The 25,148-nt window shown below is 48.6% G+C and overlaps 2 protein-coding genes and 1 long non-coding RNA gene across 11 annotated transcripts; 2 read left to right on the top strand and 1 right to left on the bottom strand.

Annotated features, from left to right (window-relative positions):
- The first annotated feature begins 189 nt into the window (after positions 1–189).
- Positions 190–13,483, top strand: palm1a (paralemmin 1a). 5 transcript variants are annotated; one of them, XM_041040673.1, is made up of 11 exons: positions 190–227; positions 4,906–4,951; positions 5,683–5,763; positions 6,981–7,108; positions 7,279–7,342; positions 7,964–7,985; positions 8,059–8,127; positions 8,422–8,496; positions 9,315–9,446; positions 10,062–11,258; positions 13,438–13,483. In XM_041040673.1, the coding sequence occupies exons 1-10, from the start codon at positions 223–225 to the stop codon at positions 10,646–10,648; spliced, it is 1,209 nt and encodes a 402-aa protein (XP_040896607.1). In that variant the 5' UTR covers positions 190–222; the 3' UTR covers positions 10,649–11,258; positions 13,438–13,483. The 5 variants fall into 5 exon arrangements, with proteins under 5 accessions (XP_040896607.1, XP_040896609.1, XP_040896611.1 ...); XM_041040675.1 differs by having other exon boundaries at positions 191–227; positions 8,431–8,496; XM_041040677.1 differs by lacking the exon at positions 9,315–9,446 and having other exon boundaries at positions 191–227; positions 8,431–8,496.
- Positions 5,624–16,610, bottom strand: LOC121183548. The gene is made up of 3 exons (XR_005894204.1): positions 16,518–16,610; positions 15,654–15,720; positions 5,624–5,757 (listed from the first exon to the last, which is right to left on the bottom strand). It is a non-coding gene; the product is annotated as an uncharacterized LOC121183548 (long non-coding RNA).
- LOC121183545 (mitotic spindle positioning) lies at positions 16,081–24,508 on the top strand. 5 transcript variants are annotated; one of them, XM_041040668.1, is made up of 5 exons: positions 16,081–16,207; positions 19,404–21,447; positions 23,667–23,875; positions 24,086–24,124; positions 24,248–24,508. In XM_041040668.1, exons 1-5 carry the CDS (start codon positions 16,148–16,150, stop codon positions 24,335–24,337), a joined length of 2,442 nt encoding a protein of 813 aa, XP_040896602.1. In that variant the 5' UTR covers positions 16,081–16,147; the 3' UTR covers positions 24,338–24,508. The 5 variants fall into 5 exon arrangements, with proteins under 5 accessions (XP_040896602.1, XP_040896604.1, XP_040896606.1 ...); XM_041040670.1 differs by lacking the exon at positions 16,081–16,207 and adding an exon at positions 16,693–16,774; XM_041040672.1 differs by lacking the exon at positions 16,081–16,207 and adding an exon at positions 16,820–17,036.
- Positions 24,509–25,148: the final 640 nt, after the last annotated feature.

Genomic DNA, 25,148 nt, shown 5'->3' with positions numbered 1-25,148 from the left:
CTCTCCTCTATTCTGTCCTTCCTCCCCTGTTTCCTTGCCTCCTTTCTTGTTCCCTGCTCTCTTATCTTGTTTCCTTTCTCTCTTGTTTCCTTTCTGCCTTGCGCCCCCCCCACCCCCCACCCCCCACCCCCCCGGCCCCCCCACCCCGGTGGGCGGTTCTCCGCTCCCTCCTGGATGTGGATCAGATGATTCGGACTGTAGCGGACTGATCTGAGCTCGGCCATGGAGTGAGTACACTTTTTTTTTATTTCTTCTTTTTTCTCCTCTTCATCTACTCTCGTTTCTTCTTCTTCTTCTTCTTCTGTGTGTTTGTGACGTAAACCGTGCCGGTGTCCGGTGTGTCGTCATGGTGCGGCATCAGTCCCTCAGCGCGCTGAGTCAGCGGCGGGAACCTTTGCGGCGTCTGAGCCCAGGTCCGCCTCAGAGCCCGTCCAAACCACCGGGCCCGATGAACCGGCTCAGCGCGTGTGTGTGTGTGTGAGAGAGAGAGAGAGAGAGAGAGAGAGAGAGATCAGAGAAATGAAAGGGTTAAATCCTGTGAGCCTGAGCGGAGTGACAAACCGGCTCTCTGCTCTGCTTTTCTCGGCGGAAGTAGACCTGACAGACCGGCGGCTCATCGGTGAGCAGCACGAGCCTCGCTAAGTTCTCATTGATTTTTTTTTTTTGCCATGAAGCATCTGATTTGTGATCAATAACTGCCGTCAAGCGGGACGCGTTGGGCGCGGCTCGATTTCCGGTCGCTGGACGCAAAATAAAAGCACGGAGAACAGCCTTAGTCCTGTTGCTGGTTAAACTCTCTTCATGAACCGCTGACACACTCCTGTCTGAAACCACCGTCTCCTCTTCAGTTTAAGTCCGGCTGAATCTCTGAGACCGAGCCGGTCCCGTGATCCTGACCATTATCCCAGGTTAGTTAGTTAGTGGAGTTAATAATTATAATTCTACCTGAAACGAAAGCTCCTTTTAAACCAAAGCACATGGTCAATAGAACCTCCATCATTTGATCCTGTGTGAAAGAAGCAGAGGAGTAAAGATTCAGTTCACCTGCTCAGGTAGATTTAATATGAAAAATCATTTAATCATCAGTGGATCTCACGCTCTGAGAAAAGACGGAGAGATTTTAACATGTTGAATATCAGCAGATTAAAACACTGACTGATGAAAACTGAGAATCAGGAACCAGCTCAGTTCAACTGAAAAATACTGTGGTTTTACTTTGAAAGTCGGCGTGGCTCGCTTCCTGTGTGTTTGTTTCATGTATCTGGTGTGAGCTTGACAGAGTTGCTGCAGAGGGGTGGAGCCTGGGGGGGCGGATTCCTGTCATGACAAGGACACAGTGTGTGTCTGCCTGTGTGTGTGTGTAAATGAAGGAAACATTAAAAACATCAGTTCAAATCGGTTGCTACGTCCTTTAATGTCTCCCAGGTGAATCCAGTCCTTTCCCATGTCTTATATCTTTGTCACTTCTGGTTTAAATAACTGGTTTGAAACTAATTTCTCCCCCAGTTCAAAAACTTAGGAGCGATTTCACGGGCCGTCCTACCGACTTCTCTCTGTGGAAGAATCAATATTCTTCCTCGGTTAAATTATGTGTTTCAAAATCTCCCGTTCTATTTTACACCTGCAGTTTTTAAGTCACTGAATTCTCACATCTCTCGATATATTTGGAACAAACACTGAAGAGTTAACGTCTCTAAACGTACAAAGCCAGAGGATGTGGGAGGTTTATCCCTGCACAATTTAAAATCTGTCCGACTGGTTCAGGAACAGGAAAGATTTCTCACGGTTGGTCTGGACTCGCTATCTTGTAATCCCAGAAGGCTTAAGTCCCTGTCTTTTATCAATAATATAGATCAATTAAATCATCTAAAAAAACAGCACTTTACTGGTTTGGATAGATGTGAAGAAATACCTAAATATTGCCCCTGTCACCTCGGTCCAGTCTGCCCTGGCTCTGAAGCCAGACCCACCAGCACGGATCAGGAGCATCGGTCCGTTGGAATGGACCTCTGAAGGCCTGTCAGATCTGGTGGACGTTTGTCTCTGACCCTTTTAGGCCATTTGAGCAAGTCAGGGCTAATATTCCCTTAAAGGTCAAGTATCTCCAAATTCATCACTTTATAGAGTCTTTCTTAAGGACAGGCAGGATCCGCATGAAACTGTCAAATCTCCCAAAGGACTGATTTCCAGGGTCCATGCCTCCCTACTTCACTGGGATTCTTCAGGCTATGACTCTCTGGACCTGTTGGGAGCGCCATCTGGAGGTGACGTTCAGCTCTGCAGACTGGAACAAGATTTGCAACGAGGTTTTCCCAGACTGTACTTCAATCTCTATACATCAACGAAACTACATTTTTTCACTGGACTTATTGTGCACCTGCTCGCCTCCAGACAATGTTCATCATTTCCAGTCAGGGATCTGTACGTCTGCACTGGTATTAACTGGTGTGTACTGGTTCAGGCTGGGAGCTGCTGATGTGTCAGGGGGACACAGTAACAGAAACGCTGCAGCTGATTGTGGAACAGTTTTAGGACCTGAGTGTGTTGAAGTTTGTGTTTTTTTGTCGTTTGTAGTTCAGTGAACGTCCTGTGACTCGCAACAGTCTGAGCTGGTTTCCAGTGGGTCCAGTATAAACTGTTGGACCCTGTTCTGCCAAGTTTTGCGTTGTTGTTCTTGGTTTTTTCTCTGTGGCCTGAACTTTCACATTCTCTGTTGTGTTGTTGTCAGTCTGTGGTCTCCAGAGTTTCCCCCTCAGATTCTTCTGGTGTTTGATCCTGTCTCCGTGGAGACGGAAGCAGCTTTGTGCCGAGCTCAGCACAGTTTCACTGCTTCAGTGTTTAACTGTTTCAGAGCAGCAGCAGGAAGACACAGCTCCCACCATCTTCACCATCATCATCGTCATCATCATCATCAGCTCTCATCAGGGTTCTTGCTTTCTTTGAGATTTCCTTCTTTCGTTTGATGATAAGCCCTCGCTCCCAGCTCTCCCAGGCCTCCCAGCCCTCCCAGCTCTCCCAGGCCTCCCAGCACTGTGGGATTGTCTCATCCTTCCATGTTTCCTTCAACAGCTGGTTTTGTTTTCTTTGCTGAAGCCTTTGTCTCTGCCTTCAGTTCCTGGTTTTATCCCAGTTTATGGTCTTTTCATCGCGGCTTTGACTTTGGGTTTCCTGGTTCTTCTCTGTTAAGTGTTCTGTCCATCCTGACCGCACTTCCTGTTTTTCACCAGCGAAGTTTCCATTCTGGTCCAGTTCTGCTGTCTTCTGCTGAGGTCCAGCTGTCCTCCGTCCATTTCTTCCAGCTGCATTTTGACCTTCCAAATATGTTCCCAGGACCACGATTCTTTACCGATCCACGGTTTCCATCCTCTTTCGTGGTCCACCCAGGACTCTCTCTGGGACCTCTATGTCCACCTTCTCTGTTCCCTGAGAGTCACCGTCTTCTTCTTCATCTGCTTCTGTCACTGTTTCATCATCAGCACCTGGTTTCTGAGGTGATGCCTTCATGTTTTGGGAGCAGAACGTGAATGATCATTTTTCGAGTCTGGTTCGTCAGGGCTGTTGCTTTTTGACGTCCGTGAACCTGCTCCCTCTCCACGGTCATCTTCCAGAGTTGTTGCTCTTGTCCATGGCCTGTCCTCTGTGTTTTGCTGATACTCATGATGTCCATGTCTCTGCTCCTTCCTCTTCCTTCCTGCACAGTGTTGCCACATCTGTACAGGTTTCGGTCCTCATGGGGTGCACCAGTGGCCCAATCGACCCGAGGGCGTCCTGTTGGTTGTGGAGGGTTAGTTACTTGTGTGGAGAAGCCACAGCGCCCCATAGATTTGGTAAATTTGCTCTGATTCTGGTTTCTGTATTAATGCGGTTTTACAAGTTCAGTCTTCGGTCCACCCTCCAACCTGGAGGACAAGGTGGTGTCCCGCTTTGTGCCGTCCTTACTCTTCAACCTGGCGTGGGCATCTACCAGGACTACAGGACTTCAGCTGACGTGGTTCTAGGGGTCATAGAGACACTTAAACCGCTGCTTTTCACCGCGTCCGACCGTCGGCAGGAAACCAGCTGCGAACAGTAGTTTCCTGTTTTCTCACCCTGCGCTGAAACAAAGGAGTTTCAGTAGCACTGAGCTAACAGCTAGCGGCTAACGCTCATGTGACAGTCAGCCGCTCTGTGACACCGAGACTCAAACATCTCAGACATTCAGAGTTCAGCTGTGTCTCAGTCACTTGACGGAGACTCATCATCTCAGTTCTGCTGTCGGGCTGATCAGACCCAGACGAGTCCAGGTCCAGAGTGGACGTCCTCAGTGTCTCCGCCTGCCTCAGCTGTGCCAGGGTGGAGGCTGAAATCTGCATGAATGAATGAATACAGTTTTCAGTGTTGTGTCATATATAAATTACAGAGGACCCACATGGACACCCCGGACTCTGATAAACCAGGACCAGAGTCTGAGATTTCAAAGACTAAAAAAATCCAGAACCAGAGAAAAATCTCCTTGTGATCAGATTTTCAGATTCTATCTTTCAGGTTTCAGTAATTTAGCAGAAATCAGATTCAATCCTTCGGTCGTCGTCTTCAGGACAAAGAGACGAAGTTCAGTTCATCACGTTTGAGGAAAATTTTTCTTAGCATCAAAACACAACAAGAAAACTGAAGACATTCAGAATCGTGCTGCTTCACACTGTGTGTGTGTGTGTGTGTGTGTGTGTGTGTGTGTGTGTGTGTGTCTCAGGTTGTGTTGTGTTGACAAATGTCAGACAGACAGATTTGTCCTGTCTCCGTCTCCTGGGACTGTTTTTCATTGAGGTCTTTGAAATGTGGAATTAAACTGGTTAAAGGAAAAGATCCTGATTTCACTGAATGTCTCTGTCTGTCTCTCTGTCTGTCTCTGTCTGTCTTCTGTCTCAGGGTGAGTCAGGCTGTCTGTCAGCAGGATCGACTGCAGCTCCTCGCAGTGAGTCCACCTCACAGACTGTCCGCAAACACACACACACACTCGTATGGACACAGACAGTGCACGGTCACACGCGTGTCTCTGTGATGTCCAACACCAGCAGACGTCACGTCACAGAGACACGCCCTGAAGCTGCTGGTCTGTGAGCTGGTCTGAGGTCTGCACTACAGCTCATTCACTAATGCACTTATTGATCCACACACACACACACACACACACACACAGAGTGTGTTTCCAGTGTAAGTCGATCGTCCTGCTGTGTCTCGTACCTCAGAAGTAACTGTTCAGTATCTGAAGATGATGTGTGTGTGTGTGTGTGTGTCACGTGTCCGTTTGTATTAAAACACTGAAAGCAGTGGAAGCTGGAGGCGTGTTCTCGTTTTCACGCTGCTGCAGCTTTAAGCTAAAATCAGATTCAGTCTCATGTTTATTAACAAAAAACTGAGACTTCACACTGATGTCAATATTCAGACACTTTACTCAGGACTTAGTTTAATTGGACAGTCAGTGGACATCCTTTGGACAGCCACTGGACAGTCAGTGGACAGCCATTGGACTGTCAGTGGACAGCCATTTTCAGGTCTCTCCAAAATTAAAGCTGCAACCTAACAAAATGTGAGGAAGTGAAGGGTCTGTTCCATCAGTGTGAACACTGAAAGCAGCTGAAGTGTCAGAGTGGAGGCGATGAAACTGTTTCTGTGCACCTGACTACACTTCCCATCATGCCTCAGGAGAAGAGGAAGTGGCAGACGGAGATCGAGAACAAGAAGCGACAGCTGGAGGATGACAAGAGGGCTCTGCAGCACCTGAAGGTAAGACAGACAGGTACAGACAGGTACAGACAGACAGACAGATACAGACAGGTACAGACAGACAGACAGGTACAGGTCGGGGGTCACTCTTCCTTGTAATCAGTACTTGTACTTTATGTATATTTTCTTATAATACATAAACACTGCAGAGTTTTACTATATTTGTGTATTTAACTGTGTGCTACTGGTGCTTTTACTCACTGGTACAGTTTTGATATAGACCTCCCAGCCAATCAGGAGCCAGGATTTCTGTGGCTTTTTGGTGTAAATGAGGTGCACTCTGGCGCCCCTCGCTGGATGGAGGTCCTGACTGACGCCATGTTAAACTGTTAATTAACCTTTTGTCTTGATTCACTGATTCAGCAGGAGATTAAAAGAGAAGTGAAAACAGTATAAACATCAATAAAGCCAGGTTTTTCACATGCAAAGTAAACCTGGACCCTTCTGGGCCCTTCAGCCCCCTGGGCCCCTCAGACCCCTGGGCCCCTCAGCCCTGGTTGCCCTGTCTGTGATCTCTCCTCGGTGTATTGTTCAGACTGAGGGAGAATATTCTTTTAAAGTTTCGAGTTATTTTCACGTGGTAGATCCAGAGGTGTGACGACCCTGAGCAGCTGCAGAGTAAAAATATCTGCAGCTGTTCTCAGATCAGCTGCTTTGAACACAGAAACACTGCGACTCTCCGCCGCTGATCCAAAAATAACTCTGAGTATTTTAAACCCAGCCGCCGCTCGGAGTACGAACGCAGCGTGTTTGGACAGAAACGTGTCGGCGGTGGTTTTAATGTCGGAGCTGATCCAGAATCAGTGACGGTCTGAAGAGAAGCCGATGCAGAGACAATGACCCTCAGCTGGACCTCAGTGTCACTGCGTGTTCAACTGGACACGTGTGAGCAACATGGAAGTTTACAGCAGTACAACAACATGAAACGTGTTCATCAAAACATCCATTTTGTGTTTTAATAAAACTCCAAACTGAACATTGCCATTTATTTTTTTCTGCTTCTCATAGAGTTGAACCCAAAAACCAATTTTTTTCAATTTAAATTGAACATTTTAGCTTCTTTGCAGTGAAACTTTTCCATAACGTCAGGATCCTTATTAAATCTGCTTCAGGCGCCTGCAGCTTTTTTATGATGCAACAATGTTATGACACAGCATTGATTATAGGAGTATTGATCATGGATGAACGCAGCGTGACTGTGTTTCCTGTGCTTTCAGTCGAAGGCTCTGAGGGAGCGCTGGCTGCTGGACGGAGCTCCTGCTGCCGACTTACAGCAGGACGAAATCCAGAGACAACTGGAGCAGGACGAGGCCAAGACCAGGAGCCTGGAGGACACCATCAGCAGGTCTGATCCGCTCTGATTTCTTTTAATTCATGTGTTTAGTTGGTGATTCACTGAATTCAGAAGAAAATGTATTGACACAAACTAAACAATAAACTTGGTGTGTGTTTGTGTGTGTGTATGTGTCTGTGTTTGTGTGTGTGGGTCTGACTGTGTGCGCCTGTGAGTTACAGGTTGGAGCAGGAGCTGGTCAGACTGGAAACTGGAGCGGTTTGTCAGACCATAACACACACCACAGTGAGTACACACTCACACACACCACAGTGAGTACACACACACACACCACAGTGAGTACACACTCACACACACCACAGTGAGTACACACTCACACACACCACAGTGAGTACACACTCACACACCACAGTGAGTACACACTCACACACACCACAGTGAGTACACACACACACACCACAGTGAGTACACACTCACACACACCACAGTGAGTACACACTCACACACCACAGTGAGTACACACACACACACCACAGTGAGTACACACTCACACACACACACACACACACACACACACACACACACACCACAGTGAGTACACACACTCACACACACACACACACACACACACCACAGTGAGTACACACTCACACACACACACACCACAGTGAGTACACACACACACACACACACACACACACACACACACACACACACACACACACACACACACGTGTTGATCACTGGTTACAGTGGTCAGGTTACTGCCTTGCTCTTCCTGCTGTAATGAGCGGCGCGCCCTGTGGGGGCACTAGCAGGACTTTACACTGCCAGTCTGTTTCCAGTTGACCTACAGTGACTTTTATTGTGAAGTTTCACGTCCTCTCTCTGTGTCTGTCCATCCAGGCGTCATCAGGACCAGCTAAAGGTAAACAACTCCTGTTCGTGTCTCGTTGGTTTTTCCTCAAACCGTCTCTCTCACTGCGTCTCTCTCTGGTCAGCTGCAGAGGTCAAAGGTCACAGCAACCGTCAGCAGGACAGTGCTGCCCCGCTGGGTGAAGTAGTCCAAGGTGAGACTCTGCTGGACTCTATACTAGACTCTGTAACTGTAATCAGATTACATGATCAGATTATAAAGTATGTTTGACAGATTCCACGAAGAATGCAGTAAAACAGAGGGGTAGTTAGCAGGTGTTGTTAATGATTTTTCAGTTACCATAGTAACCTGTTACTGTCGTTCAGTACATCAGCTCAGCTCTGAGGCTACTGTGGTTACAGTGGTGTATTCAGATTACAGTAATCAGACTACAGTGTCGTGTGTTGTAATGACCGCACACTCTGAGCCTCCTTTTTTTCCCCATGAGCCTTTGCAGAGGTCAAAGTTCACAAAAGTCCTCGAATGAACAAACCAAGAGAAGCGACGGAGGAGATGAAGAGAGGTGAGTCAGGGAGGAAAAGGAGGATGGAGCACGGTGACAGTCAGGTCCAGGTCCAGGTTCAGGTCCAGGTCTAGGTCTGAACAGGTCCAGAGACTCAGACTCTGAATCTGAATACGTTTGTTGTTGATCTGTTTCATTGTTATTAAACTTCAGCCTTTAATCAGGTGTTAAATTCAGACAAATTCAGACAGGTGACGTCAGGTTAATGTTTTCCTCAGTCTGTGAGAGTTTAACTGTCTGTCTGTGTGTGTGTCTGTGTGTGTGTCTGTGTCTGTGTGTCTGTAACTGTCTGTGTGTGTCTCAGTATTGATGAGTGCCTCAGTGTCACTGCTGTAATCTGTCTCTGGTCGACTGACGGTTCAGTTTCACCTGGTTCTGTCAGTCGTAGTGTTTGTGCAGGTAAAACGGTTCATGAACGCGCCGCGTCGCGTCTTTATGACCAAACTGGTTAATAAAGTAACAGATGAATCGTTTCTTTTCCTCTGACAGAAGTAAACAGACGTTCACCCGGGACCACGAAGATTTCACCCACGCTTTCTAACGGCGTCGCCGCGATTGTGCACTGAAGCTTTATTCTTGGAGAATCTCTGTCTCTGATTGGCTCTGAAAAACATTATTTAACGTAACTTAATGCTCCTTTGTGGCAGCGCCGCCGTCAGCCAGCGCTCAACTGATTCTGATTCAGGAGCTGTCCTGTCGGTCGACCTCTGCTCTGCTACCTGCTTCATGTTTAATCCGTTATTTGTGTTGTTAAATCAGCAGCTGTGTGTTTGTGCGTCTGTTGTTACTGACACTGTGTGATCCCCCTCCCAACGCAGCCATGTACTCGGTGGAGATTAAGGTAGAGCGGGACAGACTGACGGGGGAAACCCGGGTCCTGTCCACTAACACCACGCTTCCTGTTGACCTTTCTCACCAAGGGGTCAAAGTTTACGAGGACGAGCAGAAAGGTGAAGTCAAAAAAAAACCCCAAAAAACAAAACAGAGCTGACTTTACAAGAAGTTTCCTGCTGTTGATGCAGAACCTGAAGGACAAAGTTCACCAGGAGTTTGAAATTCTGATGGAAAAATATAAATAATGTTGTTTGCAGAGGCAGTAAAGTTGTTTACTGTTGTTTACTGTTGTTTAAGAGAAGTAAACAACAGTAAACAACAGTTTACTGTTTACTTCTCAAAGTAAAACGTGACTTAGCTCAGCATGATGCATGTTTCTGACAGCAAAGCTTCAGGTCAGGTGACTGTCAGGTGAGTGACAGGTGACTGACAGGTGACTGAGTTTGTCTCCAGCTGAAGGTCTGATTGTTCTTTGAAGTGCAACTTTCCTCCTGTTAATCTCGTCTGTGACTTCCAGTGATTTGCCGTCTCACCTGGCTGCTGTGATGTACAGGTGTACTGTAGTACGCTGTGACATCACTGTGCTCAGATCTTCTGTCAGACTGAAGTTTGAAAATGAATCAGGACAGTAGTCTGTTTCTGTTGGTCCTTCAGCTGGAGATCAGCTGTGAACTGTAACAGCCTGGTGTCCTGATCTGGACTCTGATCCTGATCCTCTTTCTGTCTCTAAGTGGTCCATGAGATGAACGGTGAAGACGTTCACCTGCTCAGTTCCTCCGAGGTCGATGAGCTCATCCACAAAGCTGATGAGGCTTCGATGATGTCGCAGACCGATGCCCTGGTGACCTCGCGCCCGAAAGTGGAGGAACCGGGGCCCAAACCCCAGCTGCCGGAGCCCCCATGCTCGGAGCCCCCGCGTGTTGCGATGGAGATCACGGGGCTTGAGGCCAAACCTCACCGCGAGCCGAACATGGCCGAAGCCAGTGCCGAGAACCCGGTCACCATGGTGTTCATGGGATACCAGAGCGTGGAGGACGAGGCTGAGACCAAGAAGGTGCTGGGGTTGCAGGGGACAGTGAAGGCTGAGCTGGTGCTCATCGATGACCCCAACGGCAAAATGTCACCAGGAGGAGGAGGGAAGGAAGAGAGCAGCGACACAGCCCAGACGGCAGCGCCACCTCCTCCCGTCTCCAAACCTGCGGTGGCAACGACGGCAAGTAATGGAGAGACGGCAGGAGAGGTGGCGGGTGAGGTGGAGGGAGGAGTGGAGGAGATAAAGAAGAAGAAGCAGCCGTGTAAGTGCTGCAGCATCATGTGATCCTGCAGGGGGCGCTGCTTTTCAAAATAAGAGTAATATAAAAATTAAAACAGAGACTTTACAGAACAAGAAAGGAAAAACTACATGAACTAAACTACACCCGCTTCCCTTAACTCCGCCTCTAACAACATTACATCATTTCCTGTTCACATCGCTTCATTGTCATCGGTTTTATAAAACCTCTCTTTGCTTTTCTCTGTTTTTATTTTTGTACTCCTCATGTTTCCACCAGATGTGTCTGATCAACATTAGCATTAGCATTAGCAGTCCTGAGTGTCTCCGTCATTTAAACCAGTGCATTAGCCTCAGACCTGTATTTATTTCCAGCTGCAGAGTCTCTCCTGGATCCTGATGAACTCTCAGCTTTTTTGTTGTTTTATAAAAGAGAAAATAAGTCCTGAACACAAGATTCGGATTTTGTGTTTGTTTGCAGACAAACATCACACACCAACTCCATCAGCTCCATCACATCACATGACCTACATAAAATACAGCGAGACACGGTTTGAATTAGACCAGCGCACTGCATGGAGGACTGCTGTGTCCGCTGGTCCACCGTGGTCACAGTAACATCCGGTTCTGGGCTCTGACGCAGTGCTGCAGGTCAGAGGTCAGTAACGAGCCGTAACGAGTGGCCAAGCAAAACCTGAACACCTGCCTGAAGAGTTCCACTGTAGAAAAGACAGCTGTGACTCGTGGAGGGGGGTGATGGGAGGTGGATGGGGGTGACGGGGGTGATGGGAGGTGGAGGGGGGTGACGGGGGTGATGGGAGGTGGAGGGGGGTGACGGGGGTGACGGGGGTGATGGGAGGTATAGGGGTGATGGGGGTGATGGGAGGTGGAGGGGGGTGATGGGAGGTGGAGGGGGGTGATGGGAGGTGGAGGGGGGTGACGGGGGTGATGGGAGGTGGAGGGGGTGATGGGGGGTGATGGGGGTGGAGGGGGGTGATGGGGGGTGATGGGAGGTGATGGGGGTGATGGGAGGTACGGAAGGTGGAGGGGGGTGATGGGAGGTGGAGGGGGGTGATGGGAGGTGGAGGGGGTGATGAGGGGTGATGGGGGGTGGAGGGGGGTGACGGGGGTGATGGGAGGTATAGGGGTGATGGGGGTGATGGGAGGTGGAGGGGAGTGATGGGAGGTGGAGGGGGGTGACGGGGGTGATGGGAGGTGGAGAGGGGTGACGGGGGTGATGGGAGGTATGGGGGTGATGGGAGGTGGAGGAGGGTGATGGGAGGTGGAGGGGGTGATGGGGGGTGATGGGGGTGGAGGGGGGTGATGGGGGGTGATGGGAGGTGATGGGGGTGATGGGAGGTGGATGGGGGGTGATGGGGGTGGAGGGGGGTGATGGGGGGTGATGGGAGGTGATGGGGGTGATGGGAGGTACGGAAGGTGGAGGGGGGTGAGGGGGGGTGATGGGAGGTGATGGGGGTGATGGGGGTGATGGGAGGTGGAGGGGGGTGATGGGAGGTGGAGGGGGTGATGAGGGGTGATGGGGGGTGATGGGGGTGATGGGAGGTATAGGGGTGATGGGAGGTGGAGGGGGTGACGGGGGTGATGGGAGGTGGAGGGGGTGATGGGGGTGGAGGGGGTGATGGGGGTGGAGGGGGGTGATGGGGGGTGATGGGAGGTGATGGGGTGATGGGAGGTGGAGGGGGGTGATGGGAGGTGGAGAGGGGTGATGGGGGGTGATGGGAGGTGGAGGGGGTGATGGGAGGTGATGGGGGTGATGGGAGGTGGAGGGGGGTACGGAAGGTGGAGGGGGGTGATGGGAGGTGATGGGGGTGATGGGAGGTGGAGGGGGGCGATGGGGGGTGATGGGAGGTGGAGGGGGGTGATGGGTGATGGGAGGTGGAGAGGGGTGATGGGGGGTGATGGGAGGTGGAGGCGGTGATGGGGGGTGATGGGGGGTGATGGGAGGTGGAGGGGGGTGATGGGAGGTGGAGGGGGTGATGAGGGGTGATGGGGGGTGATGGGGGTGATGGGAGGTGGATGGGGGTGGTGGGGGTGATGGGAGGTATAGGGGTGATGGGAGGTGGAGGGGGTGACGGGGGTGATGGGAGGTGGAGGGGGTGGAGGGGGTGATGGGGGTGGAGGGGGGTGATGGGGGGTGATGGGAGGTGATGGGGTGATGGGAGGTGGAGGGGGGTGATGGGAGGTGGAGAGGGGTGATGGGGGGTGATGGGAGGTGGAGGGGGTGATGGGAGGTGATGGGGTGATGGGAGGTGGAGGGGGGTACGGAAGGTGGAGGGGGGTGATGGGAGGTGGAGGGGGGTGATGGAAGGTGGAGGGGGGTGATGGGGGGTGATGGGAGGTGATGGGGTGATGGGAGGTGGAGGGGGGGTGATGGGGGTGATGGGAGGTGGAGGGGTGATGGGAGGTGGAGGGGGGGCGATGGGAGGTGATGGGGGTGATGGGAGGTGGAGGGGGGTGATGGGGGGTGATGGGAGGTGATGGGGTGATGGGAGGTGGAGGGGGGTGATGGGGGTGATGGGAGGTGGAGGGGTGATGGGAGGTGGAGGGGGGGCGGTGGGAGGTGATGGGGGTGATGGGAGGTGGAGGGGGGTGATGGGGGGTGATGGGGGTGGAGGGGGGGCGATGGGAGGTGATGGGGGTGATGGGAGGTGGAGGGGGGTGATGGGGGGTGATGGGGGTGGAGGGGGGCGATGGGGGGTGTCGAGTTTGACAGGTTGTATTTAACGTGATAACCAGACTAAACAGCAGCACGTCGCAGCGTGTCCCTCTGTTTTCAGTGGAACGTAACAGGATTCACCTCCGTCCTGTTTCTTCAGTGTCGCTGCAGAAATATTCGGATAAACATCCAGACTCCACCCGAACGCTCAGAGTGGAATCCATAACACCGACCGGAGGCCATTAAAAATCCAATACAGCTCATAATTTATTCCTCAGCCGCCGACTGATCTGCAGACATGTTGTTGTGATTCAGCAACAACAGCTGCTCAAACTGTCTCTGCTCTGTCCAACCTTTGTCCTCCTATTCCCAGAGAAGAGTCCGTGAACTTGGCGTCCGACGTCTGATCAGGTTATTGATCCCCACCCATCGCTTCTTCTTTTCTCCATCAGATCATGAAAAGCAGCGTTTGTTTCTCAGTTTAGGTTTAGTTTGTGGTTCAGACGTGAAGCAGTGAGACGTCCTCAGACACAGACACATATCAGGTTTAAATGGCTGCATGTCCTTCATCAACAGATCTGAACTGTTCAGCTGATGGACGGTCTCCATGGTGATGACACAAAAAAGATGGCCGCCTGAAAAAGCAGGAAAATTTTGACGACTGTGGGTCTGAGGGACAAGGCGCTGGGCTCTGATGCGTATTTAGACATGTCCTGTACGAAGTGATGAAATAGTGTGGACCAGAGCGTTGACGGACCGGTGGTGACGTCCTCAGGCTCCTGCATGACGAACGTTCAGCTTCAGTCATTCAGAAATTTAAACTTCGTCCCTCTGCTGCTTGTCCTCCATCATCCAATAAGAAGCTCTGCTCTCTGTGATCCTCAGATTAAACCCCGCCCACCCAGGTGTCCTCAGCCAACTGTCCTCCTTCTTCTCTCCGGCCTTTAATCCACACACACTCACTGTAACTGCCCATCACACTGCACCATCCTGTGGCAGCATCCTGCCATTACACTGAACATCTCATGAAAAAGCAGACGCAGCATTTAAGTTCTGATCCTTCACACTTCATAGGTGTTGATGTAGCGATGCTGGTGGTTACCATGGTGACAGCAGGTGTGGTTATATGTCTGTTACAGTGCAGAGTCTGATGATCGAATGCTGTCAGATACGCTGTGAGTGTTTCCTCTGACTGTTTCACAATAAAATCCCCTGTTTGTCCAGCTGAAAAGTTTCGTTGTGTTAGTGTTAGCGGTGACACCGTTTGTGTAACATCTGCCCTGTGAGTTCCTGTTACCCTGCTGTTAGCAAATCAGAGAATGTACCCACGCAGGTTCAGAGGCGTCACACTGGTTTGTTTCTGTCTGTTCAGACACAAACGAAATCACTTCCTGTTTGTGCTGAACGTTCCTGTGGTTGATGAGGATGATTCCTCAGGTCTGTGGGCTGGAAGCAAGCCAGAGGAGATCAGATCCAACTCATTTCTTTTTCTTCACAGTAAAAGCAGGAGGCTTCTTTTTCTTTATGAAGGACAATTTGCAAAAAAAGTTTTATGTTTGAGTGTAAAATCTAAGAATTGACACGAGGCCACAGTTTGAACAGGTCGCAGCGTTTTCCATCGAGCTTATCAGTGTTCAGGTGTCAGGTCATTGGATAGTGTGTGTGTGTGAGAGATTTTGTGTTTGTGTTGAGACTTTAAGAAAGTTGTGGTCAAGTGGAAGTATAAAGTAACAGGAAATGGAAATGCCACAGTACAAGTACTTCAGAATTATACTGGAGTAAATGTACCTAGTTACTTTCCGTCACTGACTCATCTGCTCCTGATGACGGGTTTAAAGCCTGAGACTGAACAGACTCTTCAAACAGAGGCTGTCGTTTCCCGGACGACCCACAGCTCGTGGCCCGTGGGTCCTGACGACCTGCTGTGTGGTGGGAATGATGACACGAGGTCAGGTGGATGGACGGGTCATCAGAACCCTGACACCAGAGGCCGCTGTTCACTTCCTGTTTGAAACCAACAGTCATCATTGTTTGTTTTCACTGTTCCACAGCCTTAACAGTGTGTTTCTGATTGTAACCATGACGATGAGGGCCTGGTACACCTACTGGAGGTCGCCTCAGAGGATAGAGACAGACGACCTGGACGGTTCTGGTTGGTTCGTGTGTGTGTGTGTGTGTGTATGGGTGTGGTCAGGCATTGTGTGTGTGTTTCTGTTAGTCAGCAGCATTCCTGAAATGTGCTACTGCTCAGCAACACACACACACACACACACACGCTCTCTCTCTCTCTCAGTCTGTGTGGATCAGTCCTCCGTCAGCTGGCGGAGCTGGACCTGCAGGTGAGTCTTTGTTCAGTTTGTTTCTATGTGTTCTTACCTGTGTGACATCATCACAGCATCACCTGCCTGCTTGTCTCTGATTGGTGATCAGCTGCTTGATGAATCTGCAAATGATTTTGATAAAATTATTAAATCAGTGATGCAATGAAATGTGTGCTCTAGCCCCGCCCGCCTCCAGCGTTCAGATGATATAACTGGCCACTGCTGACACGCCCATGCTCACTGCCAGCTCTGTTTCTATGGTAACAGCAGCAAACAGTTGTTTGTAAACAGTTTGTTTGAAACCTGAGACCCTCTGAACTCTGGAAGGCTCCAGAAACTTCCAGAGTCCAGAAACCTCCAGGGTCACAGTCCAGAATCTACCACTGCCCCCACAGCAGCACCTGTCTGTCTCTCTCAGGCTTGATGGTGATTGGTTCCTGCTGGCCACGGGTCTGACTGACATCATCATCATCACCATCATCATCACCATCATTCAGACTAGAAGCAGTAGGAACCAGTCAGATCCAGCTGAGAACAGCGGAGGTCAGGATGTTCAGGTACACTCCTCCGTGGCAGGTTCTCTGTCACAGCCTGGACCAGGAGACCAAGGTGAGACCAACCAACACAGATCCAGCTGGTAAAAGTCTTTAAACTGAGTGAATGAGATCCTGAAACCAGGACGTGACATGTCTGCTCAGAGACACCAGAGATCAGAGACCTGTTTGACCAGCAGAGGGCAGCAGCTGACAAACTAAACCACAAACCAGGACCTGAAAAGTGCTGAGTCAGGAATCTTTGACTTTTACTCATAAACCTCAGAATAAAAAACAGACATTTGAATAAAGGTTCAGATCTCAGTTTAGTTAGTTTGGACTGAATTTTATCAGTGAGAGTCCTCACAATGTATGTGTGTGTGTACACATCTTTCTGTGGACAAGTTTTGGTTCTAAACCATTGTTGTGAGGACGTCTTGTCTCGTCTGTTTGGGGTTCAGGTCAGGATGAGGGAATGCATTAGGTCAAAGAGTGTCCTCACAACGAGGGAAAAACAAGTGTGTATGAGGGTGGGCGGGGTCTTCTCGCGATGGGCGGGGCCTCAGATGGGACGATAGACCCTGGACTTTGTCAGTTGTTATTCAGACTTTTTCTGCTGCTGCTCACAGGAAACTGATCTCAGGTAAGAGAATCAGCTTCAATAAGAAATAAATAAAAACTAAATATTTTAATGATCAAATCATGTTTTTAAAGGTTTTAATATCAGTTTCTAAAAAAACAAAAACATGTTCCAGTTAAAGTTTCACTAAGTGAAATGTTTTAAACAACAATCAGAAAAAATCTTTTACCATGATCAGTTTGCTGATGAAGGAGAGCAGTGAAAGTTCGAGGAGCTGGAACAGCAAAGAGCCGTCGCTCGTTAAACGTATGGAAATCGATTAAAGGTTTCAGCTCCACTTTAAGTCATTTACTGTCTGTGACTTTAAGCTTTAACCAGCTTCAGCTTTTATTAACTCTTCACATGTTTTATATGTAAAATTCTTAATCTGGAAGTAACAGAAAATACTCCTACGAAAACTACGAGGACCTGAGGTTAGAACTGAAGTACTTTGAATGTTGTGTTCTTTGGATTTAAACGTGGAGTTTGTCCTGAAGGTGGAGCTGCAGGAGACACCATGTGTCAGACTGACTGTGGATCAGATGCTCAGTTTGAGGTTTATTCAGATTTTTATTCTCAGGGTTTATTTTGATCCAGTCTTTGACCTTTGCCCTCTGAGCATCAGACTCTGCAACTGTGTGTGTGTGTGTGAGAGATCAGCAGCAGGACAGTTTATCAGCACACTAACACACTGACCGGCTGCAGGAGCGGCAGCTTATCAGAGTCCGACAGTCTGAAAGTAAAACCCACTGAAATGCACCAGAAGCTGCTTCTGTGTTTTCTCTGGTCTCATGTCAAACGCGTCCACATCAACGCCGAGCTCCACGCTGATGTTTCAGAACAGTCAGATTTAATTTCTTTCAACAATCCAGTTTCAAGCTCATTTATCTTTTGAGGTCTCAGTAACACAACTGGTTAGTTAGTTAGTTAGTTAGTCAGTTAGTTAGTCATCAGCTGCATGTTACTGACGATGTCAGACGCATCAGCAGGGTGTTACACAAAAAGTACAATACCACAGTAGTAATACTACACCTCAGTACTCTGTTTCACTGCAAATTAAAAGTATTTTACTGTAAATTAAAAGTGTTTCCAACATTATTTGAATCATCATCATTATAAACTGCATGAAGCCTCTGAAGTGAGAACTGGTGAAAGACGATTCGTTTGTGTGGTGTTTCACTGACGCAGCTTCAGGTTCATCGTTAGTGTCTTTACTTGTTGAGCGTCTGAGCTTCACCTGCTGGAAATAAAATGTGATTCCAGTCAGATCTTATCTCACACATGAATTTTCTGAATGTAAAAATACAATAAACAGTGTAGATGCTAGAGCTCAGACGTCCCCTCACCTGTGTCCTGAGCTAAATATCTGTAATGTTCTAAAGCTTCACAGTAATTTCATCATGATGAGGAACAAGGCTAAAACATGCTGAGGTTCTCCATGAAAAACCACCATAGAACCTCTGATTTACCTGGACGTGGACCTCTGACACTACACGTGCACTCAGGTGAAGCCAGTTCCTCAGGTTTCCATTTGTTTCCATTTCTTCAGATCACTTTAATACGGAAGCTTCGATTTCTACATCTGTGCTTTGTGTTTTATTCTTCTGTCGTCTCTGAGTTTGGGTTTGAGCCTTCGACCTTGCTCAGAGTCGTGTTGTGGTTTTACGATCAGATTAAAATCTCTCTGACCTTCTGACGAATCTGATCTGGATTCAGATCAACAAGCTGATGAATGTTGAAAGAAGCAGATTAACTCTCAGAATTACTCTGAACTCAGTCACGGCTTCATAACACCCATTAGAAATACAGGTGCGATCACAGGTGGGACTGAGTTCTGCTTACAGAACAAACATTCTTCACCTGTACAGTCACATGATCTCATTCACCTTCCCACGCTGGCAGGTGGATTTACACCCGCGCCGTAAACTGACTCATTGCTGCAACTAAAACATTTTACTGACGTTCTTCACGTTTGCCTGAATTTATTTTTAGTTCCTCCAAACCACAACATTTAACTGACGATCACACGAAAACATCTGCAGCCAGATGTTACCTGACACTCACCTCCAGTGTTTTGTGAAACCTTTTCACCTGAGCTTCGTTCCTCTTTGTATCCTGATGAATATTCTGCTCACGTCAGAGCCTCAGTCGTCAGGATCAGTTGGTCATTCAGTGATTTTTTGGTGAATTGATGGATGTTTTACGTTTTATTGACGTGTTACAGTTTTGTCAGTGTTTCAGAAACAGAGCTGTAAATACCCGACAGCTGCTTCTGGAGATCAAAGCAACAGATTCACGTTTTATTCATAAAACTTCACTGATGTTAATTCTGATCAGATCTGAAAGAATCAGAATCCCACAGTGCTTTGCAGGAACTGACCCAGTTTATTAACCTCATCAGAAACAGAGGCAGAACTAAAAACACCCTGTCCAGAGCCGGAGGGACCGCGCTGCAGTTTCCATAGTGACCAACCTGTCCTCTGTGCTGTTGTCATAGTAGCCAGCCTGTCCTGACTGTTGTGTTCAACAGCTACAAACCTGTTGGAAACCAACATGTCCTCTTTGTGGTTTCCATAGGAACTGGCTCATCCTCTCTGCTGTTGCCACGGTGACGTCATTTCCGTAGTAACCAACCTCTCTGTTGTTGTTTCAGAGACTCTCAGCAGCTGATCGTCAGGATGCTCTAACTCTTAACAGCTTTCAAACATCGAGCTCTGTCCATCGTCTTCCCCCATCAGAACGTGGATCTCCAGCAGCGCCTCCTTCAGCCATGGACAGCACCCCGAGGAGGTGGGTGCTGAAGCCCCTGTCCCCCTTACTTCAGCCCTCAGACCTGCGGACCATTGCGGGTCCTGCCCGAGCTGACAGCCCTGACCCGGACAATCCGGTCTTCGCTTCAGACAGCATCTCCGTCTCTCGCAGCCATTCGTCTGTGACTGTCTCCTCCCAGCGGGGCGATGGGTCACCAGATGTTGTGGTTCAGGCCCGGCAGGTCACAGTGTCCCAGGACAGAGGGAGCATCAGCGATGAGTGGCATCCCAGCAGCCCGAGCAACCCCAGCAGCCCCAGTAGCAGCTTGGGCTCTCACTGTGGCTTCTATTCCTTTGTGGAGGATCCAGAGAGTCCCGAGGCCGAGCTGAACGAAGCCTGGATGGTCTCACCGCAGAGGCAGGCTCAGCTGGCTACCCTGAAGGAGGAGAAAGGATTCAAACTACAGACCTACGCCGGCAGCAGGAAGCCAGAGAGCCTGTTCTCAGACAACCAGGAAGACTCTCAGTACAAAGTGGATCCAAACAATGGTATCAAAGTGGTTGGGGAGGAAGAGGAGAAGCAGCTTCGCAAAGAGATTATTCACGGCCAAGCACCGAAGAAAAACCCAACTTTCAAAGATCAACTGACCGCTCTGGAGAAACTAGATCTAAGCAGATCGACAAACAAACTGGTAGAAGGTTTCAGTGTAAGCTACAGCCCCGTCAGCCCCAGACCAGAACCCGCTCGCCCTGCTGAACCTGGGACCATCGACAAGGAACAGATCAACTTCAGTGCTGCCCGACAACAGTTTCTGAAGATGGAGCAGGACCGGTTGGTGGCAGTCCTCAAACCTCTGAGGTCCTCAAAAACACACCTGAACTCGTCTCTGGATCAAGATCCTTATGTGTCCTCTTCAAGGCCAGAGGAGACATTTGACAGAGTAATGCTGAGTGAAGACACGACTCAGTTTAAACCATCAGAAGAAAGTGAGACTCGCTCAGAGAGGAAGGTGACAGTGTGCCGGACTGAGGAGAGTCTGAGCAAACAGACCAGTGTGTTTGATGACCTGGACTCCGGCCTGGAGGATCTGTCCGTGGAGGTGGGTGGCGGCTACACCAGTGATGAAGGTGTGTTCAATGACAATACTCAACAAGAGGACAGGAGCTGCAGGTCCACAAGTGAGCATGAGACCCCGATTGAAAGGGAGATCCGGTTAGTACAGGAACGCGAGGAGAACCTGCGACGCTCTCGAGGCCTGAAACAAAGCAACAGCAGGGCGGAGATGGTCGAGATCAAAATCAAACGGCCACAGTCACCACTAACTCCCGTCAAAGCCAAAGAAAAGACTCGGGTGAGCTTCATCATCCAGCAAGAGGTACAGACGGATAACCAGAGGAGCCAAGAACCTCAGCAGCGCGGGGGGATCCTGGGACGATACAGCCAAGATCCTCCACAGCAGCCAGACGATGTAAAGAGCAAGTCTGACCAACAAGACAAGGACGGGAGGGCAGAGGAAAGACCGCTGTCTGAGTCTGGAGAGACAGACGTCTTCTTGTCTCCCTGCTGTCCTCATCGCCATTCTGAGGAAACCAAATTGCACATCAGTCAAATGAGTTCAGACTCAGAGGTCCATGGCTCAAGAGGTTCCCACTGGGATCGATGGACCTCTTCATCCTCCCACTCCTCCCCAGCACTGACACCTCAGCGTGGAACAACCTCGTCCATGCCTCGGTCCTGGAGGGAAAGTCTGGAGTCCACTGGTCTGCAGTCCAGAGGACAAGGAGCTCCAGATTTCATTGAGAAGGAGATTGAGGAGGCCCTGAGACGTGAGCAAGAACTGAGGGAGTCCAGGGAGAAACTCAATCAGCAGCTCTTCTCACCAGCTCCTCTCGTGGAACAGGCAACAAGCATGGCCGTCAGTCAGTTCTACCCACCTGGAAATACAGGTATGTGGGCCTCATTCAGGCTGGATTACCAACCTGGCAAACTGGGCAAATACCCTGGGACCCTAGACCTCCTGGAGCCCCAGTGCTCACTGTGTCAGTTGCTTCTGAGTAATCTGATTGCTTGTAAATGTGTTTGGAATTTGGGATTAAGTAAGAAATTGGATTTATTTGCTGATTGAAAATAGAATAGAATAGAATAGAAATACTTTATTCATCCCAAGTTGGGAAATTTCACTATCACAGCAGCAATACACAGGCACTCAGCCTCCAAATATAAACCTCTAATGGTAAAAATAAACAATATAGACATTATTTACAGAAATAGGAATTTAAAATAAGAGTAAAAAAGGAAGTGTGCCATTTGAATAGAAATATAAAATCTAAGTACAAAAACAAAATGTGCATTTGAAGCTGAAAACAGAATTTTGCACCATTTGCACCACTAAAACACAAAATGGGCCGTGGCTCTGTCTCGTAGAAAGACCCTGTGTCAACATCTGGTTCTAACACTTGTATTACTTTAGTTTGAATTTTGCTCACACTGGGTGTTTCCCTAAAAAAAGATTTCATCAATATTCATGAAATTGCCAGAGGATGAACCTGGAGCCACAGACAGGTGAATAAAATCCCATTCAACACCAAATCATCACAGAAGTTATCTCATGGCACAGGTTCACACCAGACTCTATAATATGATATACAGAGACAACACTTCATTCAAAGTAATGAGAGGACAACAGCATGATTAGCAACAGGACTAATAACAATACAAACAACAACAATAACTAATGATGTCAGATTGATAGTAGGAGTAATAATAATAATTAATTATGAGACTGGGGGCAGCAGATCCACAGCAGCAGATCCAGACTCTGCAGGTCTGAGAGCAAATGAATCTGCAGAGAGGAGAGGAGAGGAGAGGAGAGGAAGAACAGAACCACAGGAAAGAGAAGAAGCTGAGTTAATGTGACCATGGTCCTTGTTTTATATGTTGGTGATGGAGGGAAATGGAACAGTGAAGTCAGCCTGATTCTACCTGAATGGTAGATTAGATAAATAACATCAGCATAAAGGAGGAAAGAAAGTCCAGCTCTAAAATTCACTGATCAACTTTTTAGATCTGGTTTGTTTCATTCATCGTGTCAGAGCCAAGATATCGTCCTGAACTGATCGTCATCGTAAAAACGAAACGTCTTCAGTCGTGCTGTTTACAGCTCACTCCTTCCACCTCCACTAAACCAGACTATCAGAAGTGTCAGAACAAAAGACGCCTTGTAGGTGACTTCCCAGAAACAAAGCAGGTTTCATCACGCAGGGAAACTGCTGCAGTGATACGTGACCTTTGACACCAGTAAAAACTGATATGATGTGATGGACTCTGCCTCAGCCTGGGAGGAAGGAAACGGTCTCACACTGATACGATCTGTAGTGAATGGACTAAAACCTGAATGGACTCTGGTGTGGACGCTGCTGTGTGTCACATAAAATGGAGACAATGAGTAACTTAGTGAGAGAGCGGACAAAGTCCAGCAGCTTCAGGAAGTTCTGGACCTCAGCTGCAGTTTGACTGATGATTAACTGGAGGGTTTGGACTAAGAGCGACAGTACCTGAAAACCTGGAACCACAGACACAAAATATCCAACTGAGCAAAATCTAAACATTTGATTTTCCTTCTGATAAATTTCATGATCATCAGCTTCATTCCTCTGTCCAAACACAGCTGCAGGATCCTGAAGGATGTGATCAGATGGTCTCAGATCTTTAAACCACTGACACTGATTCAAACAAGCCTGATGCTCACTGACACATGTGACTGTGGTCGTCCCCATCAAAGTCCATCACATCAGGTGGAGTCTCCACCTGTTAATGCCAACTGTTTCATACAGATGTGATGAAATGTGAAATCTGCTGAGTTTGTGTTATCAGACTGAATCAGCTGCAGCTAAAGGTACAATTACAGGTGCAGGTGCAGGGAGATGTTAGCAGCTGTCGTGTGTGGACTATGAACTTAGCATGACAATGTCTGGAAACCAGAGGACATCATGAAACAGCTCCACCTGCTGGACAAAATGCTCTGATCCTTAAATACAGTGTCCTCTGTGACCCCTGACTGTGACTCAATGACTCAATGGCAGAGGTCAGAGGTCACACCTCAGTCCAGCTGACATCCCGCTGTGCCCCATGATGTCACTCACGTATTCTTCCTGTTGTGTTTCAGATAAGCCCGTCAGTCTGTCCTCCTCCTCCTCCCCTCGTCCCTTTGTCCGTCTCCCCTCCATCTCCACTCAGCCCTGGACTGCCCCGTCCCCTCCTCCCTCCTCCTCTGCGGCGGTCCGATCGGCCCCCCTTCCTGTCAGAGGTCTCACAGAGACTCTGCTGCAGGACTTTGAGGACAGACGAGTCAAGCTGAAGCTGGAGGAGAGCTCTGTGAGTCCATAACAAGGCTTTTATTTTGGAGGCTTTGGGTTCTGTGCTTTATCCTGTTGGTTGTTATAAAGTTTGTCAGTACAAAGTTATTGGCCACACAGCTACTTCCTGCCTGGACAGGAAATAAATTCAGGCTCTCAGCAGACAGGAGCAGAGTCCATCAGATGCTGGGTTCAGGTTTGATCTGGTCTTTATGTGTTTTTGTTTCAGTATGCAGGAATCCAGCCAATCGACGACGTGAACAACGAGGTACGGTAGCGCTGCTCGGAAAGCAACAGTTCCACAAAACTATTTTTCTAAACTTTTGTCTTTAAGGCTGAAAACGTGACAACTGTTGGACATGATCTCTCCGTCTCCTCTGTCCGTTTTCAGGTCGTCGAGTCGACTCGAGTCATTCGACATAAAAGCCAGCGAACCCTGCGATGGGAGGCCAGGGTGTTCGCCAACCAGGAGGACCAGTGAGACCAGCAGGACTAGATTCAGTGCCAAGACCCGCAGGAGGACTTTGAAATGGTTTTAAACTGGAACATCCCAACATCTCCTCCCCTTGTCCCATCAGGTGCTGAGAGCAATGGAATGGAGATGAACTGTCTGATTAGTGTAGAAATCTGCAGAAATAAAGAGTCGAACTGAGTGAAGCTGCACTTTGTTGATATGATGGACGTTCGACTATTTTCATGATTTAACCTGGTTTTAAACAAACCTCTAAAATCGACACAAAGAATAAAAAAGATTTTTTTCCTTCTCTCAGAGAAACGAACAGGACGTAAAATGGTGAAGTGAGTGAAGTGAGTGCTAGGTGTGAAATGAAAAACAGGAACTTTTAAAAAGCTGCTGAAAGAAGAGAAAAGGCTAAGAGCTAAAAAAAACAAAACTTTTCAGATAAACCTTTAAAATGTTACTGAAATGAATCAAACTTCAACAATAATCCAAAAACCCAGAAGCAGCTGGTGCTGCAGCAAATATCAGCCAGAGGAGAGTTTACCCGAGTCACCTGTGCACTGCCTGAATCCCCAGCCGGGGGGATGGTTCATGTGTTCCAGGACACCTGATCCACTGATTCTGTCTGCATCACGAGGACAGACGGCGGCTCCTCCTGCTCGTTAACGAGCTGACGCGACGCTAAACGCCGCCCTGTTGGCATCTTTAGCCAAGTGGCTTCACCTCAGTCAACGTGTAAATATCTTTAATTAGCCGAGACCGATGGAAGCCTGAATCCTCTCACGTTTCATGACATCACTTCCTGTCATGTGCACGATCCCTGATGTCATTA

The sequence above is a fragment of the Toxotes jaculatrix genome, chromosome 6 (genome assembly GCF_017976425.1).
Source record: "Toxotes jaculatrix isolate fToxJac2 chromosome 6, fToxJac2.pri, whole genome shotgun sequence".
NCBI classification, from domain to species: domain Eukaryota; kingdom Metazoa; phylum Chordata; class Actinopteri; family Toxotidae; genus Toxotes; species Toxotes jaculatrix.
Note: the sequence above shows the minus strand (reverse complement) of the source record. Positions and strands in the feature narration are given on the sequence as shown.

Bases quoted from the DNA above. Each gene is read 5' to 3' on its own strand.
- palm1a (XM_041040673.1), top strand. The intron at 7,343-7,963 runs GTGAGTACACAC...CTGTCCATCCAG, and splicing joins AGACCATAACACACACCACA to GCGTCATCAGGACCAGCTAA. The intron at 8,128-8,421 runs GTGAGACTCTGC...TTTCCCCATGAG, and splicing joins GCTGGGTGAAGTAGTCCAAG to CCTTTGCAGAGGTCAAAGTT.
- LOC121183545 (XM_041040668.1), top strand. From the start codon at position 16,148: ATGTTCAGGTACACTCCTCCGTGGCAGGTTCTCTGTCACAGCCTGGAC. The intron at 23,876-24,085 runs GTGAGTCCATAA...TTTTTGTTTCAG, and splicing joins TGAAGCTGGAGGAGAGCTCT to TATGCAGGAATCCAGCCAAT. The intron at 24,125-24,247 runs GTACGGTAGCGC...GTCCGTTTTCAG, and splicing joins TCGACGACGTGAACAACGAG to GTCGTCGAGTCGACTCGAGT.